Here is a 14,695-nt window from a genome sequence, read left to right as displayed (position 1 = left end):
CATTATAGAGAGTTTATTATTTGTTTTGTAAACAAAGATTGCGGTATGCTATTGTTTACGAAATTGTGACAAAGGGTTTAAATTTGTCATTTTGATGTATATAATGAATTCTGAAAATCAGTAAGATTTAGCTTTCTGTAGTAGGGAGATATTTCATAAAGATTAACGAATCTTTTCAATCCTTGGGAGCTGCCATATTGAAAAAATTATTACCTCCCTGCTGGGTTATCTCTTAGCATCCACTAGAGGGCAGCAGTGATACTGATGTCAGTTGGACACATTGTGTATTTTTGGCACATTGTAAGCATCAACGTTAATATGTCATCAGCAGAAAGTGAATTAAATATGGGATATCAGTTTGAACCTGATATTACAGAGGAAGAAATTGCTTCTCAAAATAATTCTTCTTTACCAGCAATTTATTTTAATGAGAGAGGAATTATGTGCATTCAAGGGGTGTCTTTGTTGTCATGAGTTTGAACATTTTGTGTCAGATTACATGGATATACACATACAGTGCGGTTCTCTACACCCATATTTTGACATGGTGTGTCTAAGTCCTGTTATAATTGATACAGCTTACATTTATCCATGGATTTATGTATCCAGAGAGGAAGGGTCTCAGAGGACTTGGATAACAACTTGTTAAACAAGTAAGAAAAACACGAAAATGAAAAATACCTTCTGTATTCACATGTATTAAAATCTAAACATAACATGGCATTTGTGTGTAAATATTTCCAATTACACACACACGTGATAGAATACAGTAACAATTCTGTTGCAGGCATGATATCAAGATTTATGGCCTACAGACAGTTTATCAACTAGGTCAGACGCGGTCAGCCTCTTGGGGGGGGGGGGGGGGGGGGGGGGGGGGGGGGAGGGGGAGGATCAAGAGTAGTTTTACCCTCATTTGTTGTGACATAAATTATAGGAGCATTTCCTAAAAGCACTGCAATTATAAAGGATTTCTTGAAACCTCAGATTTTGATACAGATTCTGAATAAGTAATTTTTATTAGTGTAAGTAAATAATATAACTAATTATCTGTGGTCCATGTACATCAATTATTATAAAATATATAAATTACATGCCTATATTGCAGTACTTTTAAGACACAGTCACCTTAATTATCTCCAAATATTTTAAAATCTAATAAAATTAATTGATTTGGAATCTTGAAATATAACAGTACTATAGTGCTTCTGAGTTAGTTCAAAAGTTGGAGGAACTGGAGTTATTTTGTGGGAGTGTTTTCTTCTTTTTCTTAATGCATTGTAGTTAGATTTGATTTCAATTCTTTTTGCTCCAAAACCTTATCCATTAACTCTAATATGAATCCAATAAATTTCTGCTGTATAATAGTGACCCAGTCAACAACAGCAATATGTCTCATCTACGTCAGAGCACAGATGCATACTGGGAAATAATGGATGACCTCCATAAACCTTCAACTTAAGAGTGTTTAATTGATCAAATAGAAACAAGCAAATTAAATTCAGGCCACACTATTTAGTTTCAGGTCTTTTAAGTTTATTATACAACAAATATTTTTTTCATGTTCACTTCCTAATATATTGCTTTCATTCTTGCATTTTAAAGGTAAAAAGTTTGGCTATCGACATTAAACGAGTTATATTTTTAATGTTTAACATCAAAATTTTATCAAAAATCATGAACCAGTCCCTTTAATAATAATAAGATATTTTGCAATCTCTACTAATCATGGAAAAGTTCATTGTTAGTGTATTGGATAATTCTATCCAACACATTTGTCAAAAATTTTGTTATATTTTAACAGTTGAATGGACCAGCAAAATGTGTATTATAGGGTTATTGAACTTATATTCATTATTGGTGAATATTGGCACGAGTTGGCTGTCAAAATGCACGAGCTTGCAAGTGCATTTTGAAAGCCAACGAGTGCCAACATTCACCAATATATTAGTTCAATAACCCTTTTATCATATAGGTAAAGTATTTAGTTGTTAAATCATATCCGTTTTCACTCATAATAATCCGAAACAGACGAGAATTCATCAATATTGGCATCTAAAGTTAAAGTATGCAATATCAGCATGCATTTCTTAAACTGTTCAATATTAAACCTGTCATTACCGCTTTTTTACGTCGTTACGGTTACAATATTCAATATTGAACGCTCATACTCGGAATATCTCGGGCGCACACAATTTACGCAATGCAAAGTTAGCATTCAATAAATTCTCAGGATATTGAACGCTAACATTCTCTAGATTTTATGCAGAATTTATAACAAACTATTTATTAGCTATATAATATGTAATATCCAATTGTATTCAACTCTGATATTCTACGCTGTATCACATCAAGGGACCAACTCCTTCAAATGAAAACACTTGAAAACCAATTGAACTCCGAGATTTATTCACTTTTTAAGAGCCACTCCTTTTAATAACGTCCTCAGTCATTACACTAAAATGGCATTTCATCTGGCTGCCATGGAAACTTGCCAGACACGGATAAGGTTGTCAGTGTAGCCAGCAAACAGAGTCTGTCCGTCAGCGGACCAAGCGAGAGAAATACACTGTGGAGCCTGGGCCTTAGAATTGGTGGAGAGGACCTCTTGTCTCAGTTCATCTACTACAATCTTGCCTTCAAGATCCTGAAAAATAGTGACATAAAAACATCTGAATATTCTCCATTGTAAATCAACAGATGATCTAAAGCGCTCTAATAGTGTTTATGTGGCACCATCAGAATTGCAGGACAATTATTTCACTTTCATCAAGCATGTCTCATTTGTAATCATTGATGCCACATGAAATTTATTTACAAACTGCTCAGTTTGAAAGATTTTTTCTTCATTGAATATTCTCTTTTGGTCAAATTATGCTCTTTGCAAGAAAATGCTGATGACCTTGTCTTGATCTTTTTAAGAATCAACCTATCATTTAAGGTAAGCATTTACAAGATGTGTTTTTGATACATAGCTCCCTTGACTATGGCTAGTTCAACTGTGACCAATGATTGTGTGGTTATTAGTTACATAGCTTTGACCTTGACCTTTCACTTCATGGGAATGAACATTTTTTGAGGATTAGACACCTTTAACATTGTCAACATGCTGCCACTTCTGTGTGTGATCAATATTAAATTTATTATTATTCAATATTTCTGTTCTGCAAAATAAAATTCTTGAGTATATAACTCACAATTTAAAAAATAGGGTAGTCTTGATTTTACAGAGATTGGTTTCATACATGCATTACAATACATTAATGAGAATACCATCCTCACTTTATTGTTATATTCATTGGAACTCAAAAAAGGGAGTCAAATTAGGCCAATACAACCCTCTGTACTTGTTACTCTGGCACCATCAGAATTGCAGGACACTTCTTTCAGTATGAATCAATCATGTCACTTTGTAATCATCGATGCCATGGTAAAAAGTTTGTACTTAACAAATTATGTCGAACATGACTCCCCTCAAGATAGATTTCTGTATTCACAATTCCACATATATCATTAATACCCCCATCAGATAATAATCCGGGATCATGTGACACCATAAGAATGACAGGAAAATAGTTTCACTTTCATCAAGAGTGTCATTTGTAATCATTGATGCTTCACAATAATTTTTTCTACCAACTGGTACTGTGTAGGATTTTGAATTTAAACATACTTTTTCAAAATTAAATTGATAATATTTGTACATTGGCAGAGAAAATCTGAGGTTTAACAAAAACATTTTCAGAATCAGCATATTTTCACTCCATTACAGATTTTGTGAAACATTTTTCCATCAAATGAGACCAAGACTTGTTTGAATTGTCATAAATTTTGACCTTGGAAAATGACCTTGTCTTTCATCAATCAAATAGGCTTTCATTTATGGGTAGGCAGGGTTACTAAAAGCTATTGAAAATGGTGCTAGCACAAGTCTGTGATCAATATTTGATTTCATAATTCAAACATCAAAAATCTGATGTTGGGTACCTTGTCATATTCAAGTTTTAAAATTCTTACATACAACCCCAATAAATTTTTTTTAAAAGCTAGTCTTGATTTTACAGAGATTGATTTCATACATGCTTTAAAAAACATTATGAGAATACCGTCCTCATTTTCTCGTGTTATTTTCATTAGAACTCAATAGCTAATACATGTTCGTGTGGTAATCATTGGACTGGTATTCACTGTTTTATTTCTCATTTCAAACAGTAGGACTCCATGCATGTGTCTTCCCCCAGGTATGGATTTTTTTGTTCCAGGATATTCATTTTATTTAAAGTACAAATGTTTTTCAAAAGGATATTTACTTATAAATTAAATGGTGTCAACACTTGGAAACATTTATAAGCTAAATGAATGACACTGTTAACATTTTTGCCAAAATATAAATTTTTACCCTACCTACCTTCCTATATATATATATATATATATATATATATATAAAGGTGGGTCACAAAATGAAAATAAACATTTGGAACCGTTTTTATTTGAACAAGATGCATTTGTTAATCACACATATACCCTTGATTGTGGTCAAATTTAATTTGGTAACAGAGAACCTTTGACCCTGCTGGGAATCTCCCAACACATTTTACATTGAATCAACCCAGGATGCAAAACTGAACACTATGTTGGATTATGTCCTTTGACCTTATAAGCTCAGAGGCAACTGCAGATAAGTTTTTCATAAACAATTAATTGCAAAAGTTAAGATGTTGGTAGACAACAAAAATATCTACAATAAATATACATTTCCAATGTACAAGAAAGTTGTGCACAGATCCTTCAACAAAATAAATGTAAATTATGCTTTAAAAAAGGGGATCCAAATTAGGCCAATACAACATTACAACCCTCTGTACTTGTTACTCTGGCACCATCAGAATTGCAGGACACTTCTTTCAGTATGAATCAATCATGTCACTTTGTAATCATCGATGCCATGGTAAAAAGTTTGTACTTAACAAATTATGTCGAACATGACTCATCTCAGATAGATTTCTGTATTCACAATTCCACATATATCATCAATACCCCCTACCCCCATCAGATAACAATCCGGGATCATGTGACACCATAAGAATGACAGGAAAATAGTTTCACTTTCATCAAGAGTGTGTCATTTGTAATCATTGATGCTTCACAGTAATTTTTTTTACCAACTGGTACTGTGTAGGATTTTGAATTTAAACATACTTTTCCAGAATTGATAATATTTGTACATTGGCAGAGAAAATCTGAAGGTTTACAAAAACATCTTCAGTATCAGCATATTTTCACTCCTTCACAAATTTTGTAAAACATTTTTCCATCAAATGAGACCAAGACTTGTTTGATCTTGAAAAATGACCTTGTCTTTCATCAATCAAATAAATTTCATTTATAGGTAGGCAGGGTTACCAAAAGCTATTGAAAATGGTGCTAGCATAAGTCTGTGATCAATATTTGTATTTCATAATTCAAACATATCAAAAATCTGATATTGGGTACCTTGTCATATTCAAGTTTAAAATTCTTACATACAAACCCAGTATTTTTTTTTAAAACGCTAGTCTTAATTTTACAGGGATTGATTTCATACATAATGAGAATACCGTCCTCATTTTCTCGTGTTCTTTTCATTAGAACTCAATAGCTAATACATGTTCGTGTGGTAATCATTGGACTGATATTCTCAGTTTTATTTCTCATTTCAAACAATAGGACTCCATGCATGGAAGTTGTTCTCATCTAAATTTGTTAATTACTGTATCAGTTTCAAGAAAATAATTCCAGTAAAAGGATGGAAGTAAAATCAAAAGCATCAACACTTATTCAAACTTTAGAGTGAGCGCTGTGGATATCCAAACTTTGGAGTGAGCGCTGTGGATATCCAAACTTTAGAGTGAGCGCTGTGGATATCCAACCTTTAGAGTGAGCGCTGTAGATATCCAAACTTTAGAGTGAGCGCTGTGGATATCCATACTTTAGAGTGAGCGCTGTGGATATCCATACTTTAGAGTGAGCGCTGTGGATATACAAACTTTAGAGTGAGCGCTGTGGATATCCATACTTTAGAGTGAGCGCTGTGGATATTCATACTTTAGAGTGAGCGCTGTGGATATCCAAACTTTAGAGTGAGCGCTGTGGATATCCAAACTTTAGAGTGAGCGCTGTGGATATACAAACTTTAGAGTGAGCGCTGTGGATATCCAACCTTTAGAGTGAGCGCTGTGGATATCCAACCTTTAGAGTGAGCGCTATGGATATCCATACTTTAGAGTGAGCGCTGTGGATATTCAAACTTTAGAGTGAGCGCTGTGGATATTCATACTTTAGAGTGAGCGCTGTGGATATTCATACTTTAGAGTGAGCGCTATAGTTGACAATTAAACAAAGTGTTTTAATTTGCCCATAGAATTTCGGTCTGGTAAAATTTGACTTGGTCCAGTAATATCTCAACCTTTACTTTACCAAATGTCCTGTAAGTACCAGATGACCTTGGGCAGTGTTCGAAATTAACCATGGACCGATAGACCAAGTCTATGTCAAATGGTACGGGTCTATGCCAACTGTAATTGAGATAGACCAAATTGTCTATGCCAATTTTCTAGATTTAAAGCAATAAAGTTATCCCAAAGGACCTTGCATGGTCAGTCGACATCTGATAAACATTATGAGGAAAGGAGGATATTATAGAAATGGAAAGAAAATATGCTTTCTAAGTATATTAGAAGTAAATGAAAATGTTTAAAATTTGTGGTGTTTTTCCCCCAATGTTACGGTCTATTCCAATTCGATGAGGTCTAAGCATCTTGTTTTGGCATAGACCCATGGTCTATAACAAGTTTTAAACCAATTTCGAACACTGCCTTGGGAAGCACTGAACACTTGGAAAAAGTTATTAATAGCTCAACAAATATTACTGTTGACATTTTACCAAAAACGCAATGTTTATCTTATCTACCTTATCACCTACATCAAATCTATCAGAAAGGTAGGTCACAAAAGGGAAGTAAACATTTGAAGTGTATTTTATTTATCAAATGAATTAGAAAGAAGTACATGTAATAACAATATGAATCGTATTTAAAAAGTCACAACTTTTACAGTGAGGAAAATGCTACGAGAAATACATGTAAAATAATGGTATTTACACCTTTGAACAAAATACACTGTATGCTGAAATAACTTGTTCTCTAAAACTCTGGCACCATCAGAATTGGAGGACATTTCTTTCACTATGCATCAATCATGTCATTTTTGTAATCATCAGTGCCATAGTATGGTAAATAAATTCTAACATAAAGGTGATTGAATTTCTGTCTTAACAGAAGACATTGTAGCTCAGGGGAAAGCACAACTCTACTTACCCCATCCCCCTTGATTTAATAAATATAGCCAAGGTTACAGGTTTTAAAAAAAAGGTCATAACGTCAAAAGTCTTGGTACCAAATGAAAGGTATGATCAAGAGGAACTTATATGTGAAATATCAAAGCTCTACCCCCTTGATTCAAAAGATAGATAAAATGGTACAAGTTTTTTTCTTTAAAGTGTCATGCCGAAGCCAACACTGTGATCATTGTTTCGGTGAGCTATAAAAAAAACCTATATGATGTAAATAAATTACTTAAAGCACAGTAAGCCAGTTATTCTCTATCAAAATTTCTAAGCAAATAGGAGGCAATTGTCTCGAGATGTAAACCGTGTACAAGTTTTCAACATACCCAAATTTTGATGCTAGGTCCTGTGGCAGCACACAGCCAGTATCTGTTGGGGCTGAAGCACAGTGAATTGATGACATCGCCTCCATCCAATGTGTACAAGTGCTTGCCTTCGTTCAGATCCCACAACATGGCTTGTCCATCCTGTTAAGCATTAAAACAGTGGTTTTTATTCACCTTGTGGTTGCTGCACATAAGCAATATATCAATGTTATTGTTTTTCTAAAAATACAATTTTATAAATCAACATGCTGACTGAAGGTGGTTAACAGGTAAAATTCTCCTTCGTTTAAAACTTACCTTGCCACCAGAGGCACACAGAGAGCCATCAGGGGACACTGTGACACAGTTCAGGTAACCGGTGTGTCCGATGTGGTTGGTCTTTAGTTTGCAGTTAGTCAAGTTCCACACCTACAAACAGATCTAACATAAAAACTTCCACCATCTAAGAAAACTTCTAGTATTAAACTGATTCAGTGAACTTAAAACATACAGTACATTTGTCTTCCCTTCATTATATGAAAGATAAGTGGCAACAGGATGTGTCCGTGAAACACTATGAATATCCAACAATGGCCATTCATGCGGAAAAAAAATTGTGACTGGTTGTAGCTTTTCACTCACAATTTAAATTTTTAACTCCCATTCAGTGAGTATTTCCCCTTAATTTTGTTGCCTGTCAATCTGACATTGAGAGAAAAGTTTGTAGATAGGTCATAATGGTATGTGATATAATCATGCACCGAATTCTCTGTATCAACAAAATCATGACCCTGAAGAGATTTGATGATCATCTACTAAAACTACAAGCTCAATACTGATCTCATAAAGTCTGCCACTAATTAAAAAAAACACAAATCTGATAGCATACCTTGACCATTTTATCCCATCCACACGACACAATGATTGGATTGGCTGTGTTTGGTGAGAATCTGACACATGATGCCCAGTCAGAGTGACCTTCATCCTGAAAGAATAAATTTCAGTAATTACAAATCACTGATACAAGAAGTCAATGAACGAAATGTAGCTTTAAAAAATATTAGTTGCAATCAACTAGCGCAAGCATGGGGCATTGAAAAAACATAAATCAAGTCGGTTTCCTACAAGCTTGAGAAAGTAGTCAAGTACAAAATTTGACAACTGATAAAAACAATGAAATCAAGAATCCTTTAAAGAATATTGGAATATATTCCTGCCAGGTGGTTCATTCTGTTCTGTGAAGGATGACGGTTAAGGTATAGTTACAAGCTGAAAGATCCCAATTTTGACATTAAACACAGTTACAAGTAGAAGAATGTTTGGATCAGGAAAGGATAAGATGTCCAGCAGTTGACCAAGTTTACTGATTCCCACTCAAATCCAACTTGTGGACTTTTGTATGGTAAAAAAAGATCAAACTTTATTAATAATTTAGAAGCAAGTCTTGAATTAGACTTCTCTTGTGATACACGTAGTCTATATCCACCACTGCAGACGAGGATCTGAAAATACTTCAAAGGGGATGCACCATCACAGAAATAACTAAATGTAACCTGCAGTCCCCATCACAGAAATAACTAAATGTAACCTGCAGTCCCCATCACAGAAATAACTAAATGTAACCTGCAGTCCCCATCACAGAAATAACTAAATGTAACCTTTTTAAAAGATTTCCCAACCTAAAATGTGTGTGTTTGCAACTTTCACAATTCCCTCCAGATCATCCACTGCATTGTACCTTACAATCATTGAGACTTTTGAAAGATGTCAAAAATGTATCGAGAGGAAGGACATTCTTATATTAACCAAACCAAATTATCAGATCTTCTGAAATGAAATTAAACATTTATCTCTTGCTGGTTTGCAATTGCATAATCTGGGCTAGAGAAATTCAGAGAACCCAGAAAAGTTAATTATTGTTAATAATTAATCAAATACACAACAAAGGATTTTTTTTAAAAGTTGTAATAGATTAATAAAATACAATGATACAATAAAAAATTCCATGTATCGCCAATCTACCATCATGATTGGCTACAATATAAAAAACAACAACAACTGAGTCTAACCTTTTAGTATGGTAGTGAAGACGTGCAACACATATGGTGTTCAATTTGATGTACAATACAAAATCAAGAAAGCAATAAAAAATCTGAACACACAACATGCTTCCCAGACAGAGAGATTTCATTGTTTACTGTATACAGGGTTATTTTTGCCCCGTGTTATTTTTGCCTTTCTTCACTTGCTAATGGTTTTGCTCCATTTTAAATTCGCCCACACACAGTTGTGACATATTCCACCAAATTAGCATAAATGTCCGTCAATTTTTTCCCCTCCGTATTTAAAGATAAATAAGCTTAAAAAGTAAATAATGTTGTTAATTACAAACTTGAATGGACTAGAGTTAATTATAAAATCAAAAATATTTTGCCACACATAAATTGTTAAAATTATTTTGGTATATGAATGTTCAAAATATGAGAAAAATTGACAGAATTAACTCCCGTGAGAAGTGGTACCCAACTTCTCGGGTACTTTATTTCAACTTATATAAGAAAACAAGGGGCGAAAAAAATGTAACATAAAATGTATGTACTTTTACTTAATCTTTATAAAAAAAAATTGCAAACTATTTATGAAAACAAATTATACAAAAGTAAATTCAAAGTAAACAGTTTTTGTAACTTTCGTTCTGTCAAACATACTGACGTTAGCACTAATGTACATAGAGATGTACTGCAAAACAATTTGCTTTGATTATTTTTCTGGAATTAAGCATTAAAAGTCATAATCTAATTGTGGAACAGATTTTATCTTCTTTAAACAAAATATCAGGGCTTGAAGCTAACTTTTTATGTCACCAGTCCAGCCGGACCCATGGGGTATAATTTCAACCAGTCCGCAGAAAAATTTACCAGTCCAGAAATTTCCAGAATTTACCAGAAATAATTAAACATATTTTGTTGATGTTATAAAAATGAAATTTAACTCGGTATGACAGTATTGCAAAACTTAAATGTGGGATTTATATTTACGTATCAGATTCGTCTGATATCTACAAATCGAAGCATGCCAAATGTGTGTATAAAATTGCTTAAGTATATTTTCCAAAATGATGCTTTAGAAAATTAACCAGTCACATCGGACTGACTAAAACAAATATCAGTCAGTCTGCCAGACTTTTAACTAGTCACAGACTGACGGGCATATGTTAATTTCGAGCCCTGAATATCTGACTTAAGAAATTACATTGATATTTGGTCTAACATCATTCTGTCAAATTCTACTCGTCACAATGTGACATTAGCACACTTCTTTACCAAACCATTGTAAGAGTTGTGGTTCTTTGTTATTATTGCAACTCTCCCTGCAAGGGGTGTTGTAATGGGATTTTCCAATTGCATGGCAGGTTGAGTGAATGAGGTATCTAGACTTATGTAAAACTTCAAGCGATAGACTTTCTGTCAAAATTGCTGACGTTAGCAACATGTGACGTTAGCATAAGAAATCGTTCTATTTGTACCAAATCGTACGTCAAACTACCGGTTTATGAATTCAAAGACTATTTTATTGCAATAAAAACTCATCATGGGAAACTATATAATCTATCATGATCTACATCACTGCGAAAAAGTTCCGCAAGGTTTTGTTCCGTCAAACAATAACATTAGCATAAAAAAGTTCCATCAAGAACTGACATTAGCATTGACAGAAAATAAAAGATTTGGGGTCATTACTAAAGCACAACAAACATTGGTCTCGATGTAATGTATATAGATTACTTTTAAACCTTTCATTAAGAGAGCCATGTAGTTAAATAATTTCATAACTTGTTTAGTAAACAGAAGATTTATTAATTGCTAATGTCATTTTCCGTCAAGTGTTCCGTCTTAAAAATGTGACGTTAGCAACCGTTTTAAAAAAAATGAAATTAAAAGTGAAAGAATACTTTTATAATTTTATTTTTTACATTTTCTTGATCCTGAGTGTTAATATTTTTAGTTACCACAAAAAATTACCACGGTTTGGCACTTTGAAAAGACATTCCCAATGGGAGTCAATACAAGCATTTTTCATGGAACATGTCTCGTGTTAAAAGAGATAAAAGAAAAAAACTCAATTCCTGGGCTCTATTACAAAAATATAGGAAAATCCCTGATACACTTCCTGTACCACACATGACTTCCTTAACCAACAACTTGCCTGGATTGTGTATTTACAGACTCCAAGAGTGTTCCACAGTTTGATGCTCTTATCCCTGGATCCTGACACAATCTGTCTGTTATCAGCAGAGAACGCCACACTCATAACATCTTTCTCGTGATCACAGAAAAGACGAGTGGTAGTTCCTCTGAAATGAATGAGTCATATAATGTAGCTGGATGCAGCACAATAAATAATGTCGAAGAATCCGATTCATTACTAAAATGATTAGCATTATATATTTTCCTATCCAACAAAAAATTAGACAAACTTCTGTAATTTGAGTTTGTTTAAAACTACATGCAAATTAGACTATCAGTGAATCTGACTCTAAGCTTTGAATTAACAAAATGCCTGCCATGCAAGGATCAAATGTCAAAAACTTCGAGTATGGTTTAATCCATCTTTGCAAGCTTAGTGTTCGATTCGCTTACTCTCATCCCCCCCCCGCGGATTTAGTTGCAATTGATTTGTCACCTAACGGACCGAGCAAGTTATCGTTCTAGATGAAAACAAAATCTAACCAATCAAATAATGCCTTATAATTTCGGTTACATGTGTATGTTTACAAAATGGAGATGACCAGGGTTTGAAACTAACCTGAAACTTTTGGTAGCCATGTGGGCTACTGAGCCTTGGAATTCTAGGGCCCCACATCAAGATTTAGTTGACCATTAGAACACTTTTTATTAGAAAAGTATTTTCATGTTTTGTTATTCTGGTTTAGTTTATAGGACATGCAACCGACAACAAACAATCGAGACCCTGTGGCATTAGCCAACTGACCAAGACAAGACACTACACCACATGTCACATGCATGCGAAGAGCACCTTTCCTAGCCTTTTTCCCAAAGAAGAGTTATCAAGTATTAACTCACAATATGATTAAGTCAAACCCAGTTCCGTGTTTTCTAGCCACAGTCGGTTGGTCTTCCTTGATTCCAAGAACTTCCGTTGACTTTTTATCTTATCATTATCATCGTGATACTCTTTTTTTTGGTCTGTATTTTTTTGTTTCTTGGGTTCACTGACCCCACTATGAATTGCCACATTGTCGGTAATTCAGAATCACTTTGACGCTTTGCAGAAAAGTGGTTCTAAAATTTAATTATGAAGCACTTTGCAGATCGCAAACTTTTTCTAAAGAAAGAAAGAACCGAAATGATTGGATAAAATTGAAAAAGAAACATTTATTTGTAAATTTTTTAATCGCCATGTGAGCAACTTGAACTGTAATTTTAATTCGTCCACTCGGAAATTTAGTCACAAATTGCAAATGGGCAACTATTAAATTCAATCCCCGTTAACAGATGAAAACAATAAAATGGTTATTAGTCAAACTAAACTGTATTGATTGAATGCCTTGGAAAGTCACGCGATACTATGAAGGCTTAGAAATGCGACTTAATCCACCACCAAGGGGGAGATGAGAGTAAGCAAATAAGACACTTGGTTTGCAAAGATAGGATTAATCACATCTCTGAAATTTATTCTCAACTAAGAATACATAATTCTTTTCATCATGTTTTTTCATCCCAGCCCTTAATTTTTTTCAGTTTATAAGACACTAACTCTATTATTGCACTACACCAACAATTCCATGGTTAGTTTATCTATGGATTATAAGAATTCCCATTGACAATCAGAATCAAAGAGTTCTTGGTGACAGACAATCGTTAGAGACAATAATTTAAGTGAACTTCCAACTAGATACAGTTTTTTTCACTCACAAACTACTTACGCACTCAAGTCCCACAGTCTCAATGTCCTATCCCATGAGCCTGACAAGGCGAACTGACCATCTGATGACATGACAACATCAGACACAAAGTGACCATGTCCTTTCAAGCACCGAAGTGGAAGTCCATAGTTAGCATCATCCCTTGTCAATTTCCACATAATAAGGGTTTTATCTGCAACACATTTATAACATTAGAATCATTTCTTCATTTTGTGTGTGTGAAGGGGGGGGGGGGGGGGGAATGGTATGACTATTTAATGTGACATACAGTACATTATTTACAACTCGTATATCTAAATCATGCAATTAAATGTACACACAAAAGGACAATTCTACACTGTTAAATAAACCCCGGACCTTAACAGTTTAGACTGTCGCGCTGGTCTAGAGATCATGGAGGAAATTCGAACCAACAATTCATTATCTTGTGACGACCAATTCATTAGTTCTTTTGTGGTAAAACTGTTGAGCAGCTGTCCAGATTTGAATGTTCAACTATCAGCTGCCATTATGTGTAAGTATTCAGCTTAAAATAACTAAAACCAATATATGTAGAGTCACAAATGTTATTCGCCACGACGATTTTTACCTCTAGATGCCGACAAAACCATGTCTGGATACTGAGGAGTCGTGGCAATCTGGGTTACCCATCCTCCGTGACCCTGAAGGGTCCCTCTCAGAGTCATCTGCTCTGCCATATTTACTTGCTACCGTTCCAAAAGTCTTGATCAAGACAGATTTGTCGGCCTATATTTACAATACGGCCGTGTTCATGGAGGATAAACCGGAAAAGGAAGTTTACTACGAAAGGTTTTACTAATATCCGAAATGAGTATGGATGTACATACCAATATAATAGTGTATGGCTATCTTGATTTCGTATTTATATGTGTGTGTGTTTATTTGAGGTTTCCTCTGGGTTAAAAAAAAAAAAAAAACTTTCTTTCTTTTTTTTGTTAGTGAAGGGGGGGGGGGGGGGGTTGGGGTTGGTGTTTTAAAAGATCACATAAAACATGAAGTTTCTATGTAATTCATACTTTTCAATAACTCCGTGCAACG

The 14,695-nt window shown here is 34.3% G+C and overlaps 1 protein-coding gene across 1 annotated transcript; it reads right to left on the bottom strand.

Annotated features, from left to right (window-relative positions):
* Positions 1-2,392: 2,392 nt before the first annotated feature.
* On the bottom strand, positions 2,393-14,461 carry LOC125671843 (receptor of activated protein C kinase 1). Its single transcript, XM_048907799.2, has 7 exons — positions 14,226-14,461; positions 13,637-13,808; positions 11,896-12,043; positions 8,579-8,674; positions 8,008-8,118; positions 7,711-7,851; positions 2,393-2,647 (listed from the first exon to the last, which is right to left on the bottom strand). The coding sequence occupies exons 1-7, from the start codon at positions 14,332-14,334 to the stop codon at positions 2,471-2,473; spliced, it is 954 nt and encodes a 317-aa protein (XP_048763756.1). The 5' UTR covers positions 14,335-14,461; the 3' UTR covers positions 2,393-2,470.
* Positions 14,462-14,695: the final 234 nt, after the last annotated feature.

This window comes from Ostrea edulis, chromosome 4 (genome assembly GCF_947568905.1).
Source record: "Ostrea edulis chromosome 4, xbOstEdul1.1, whole genome shotgun sequence".
Classification (NCBI taxonomy): Eukaryota; Metazoa; Mollusca; class Bivalvia; order Ostreida; family Ostreidae; genus Ostrea; species Ostrea edulis.
Note: the sequence above shows the minus strand (reverse complement) of the source record. Positions and strands in the feature narration are given on the sequence as shown.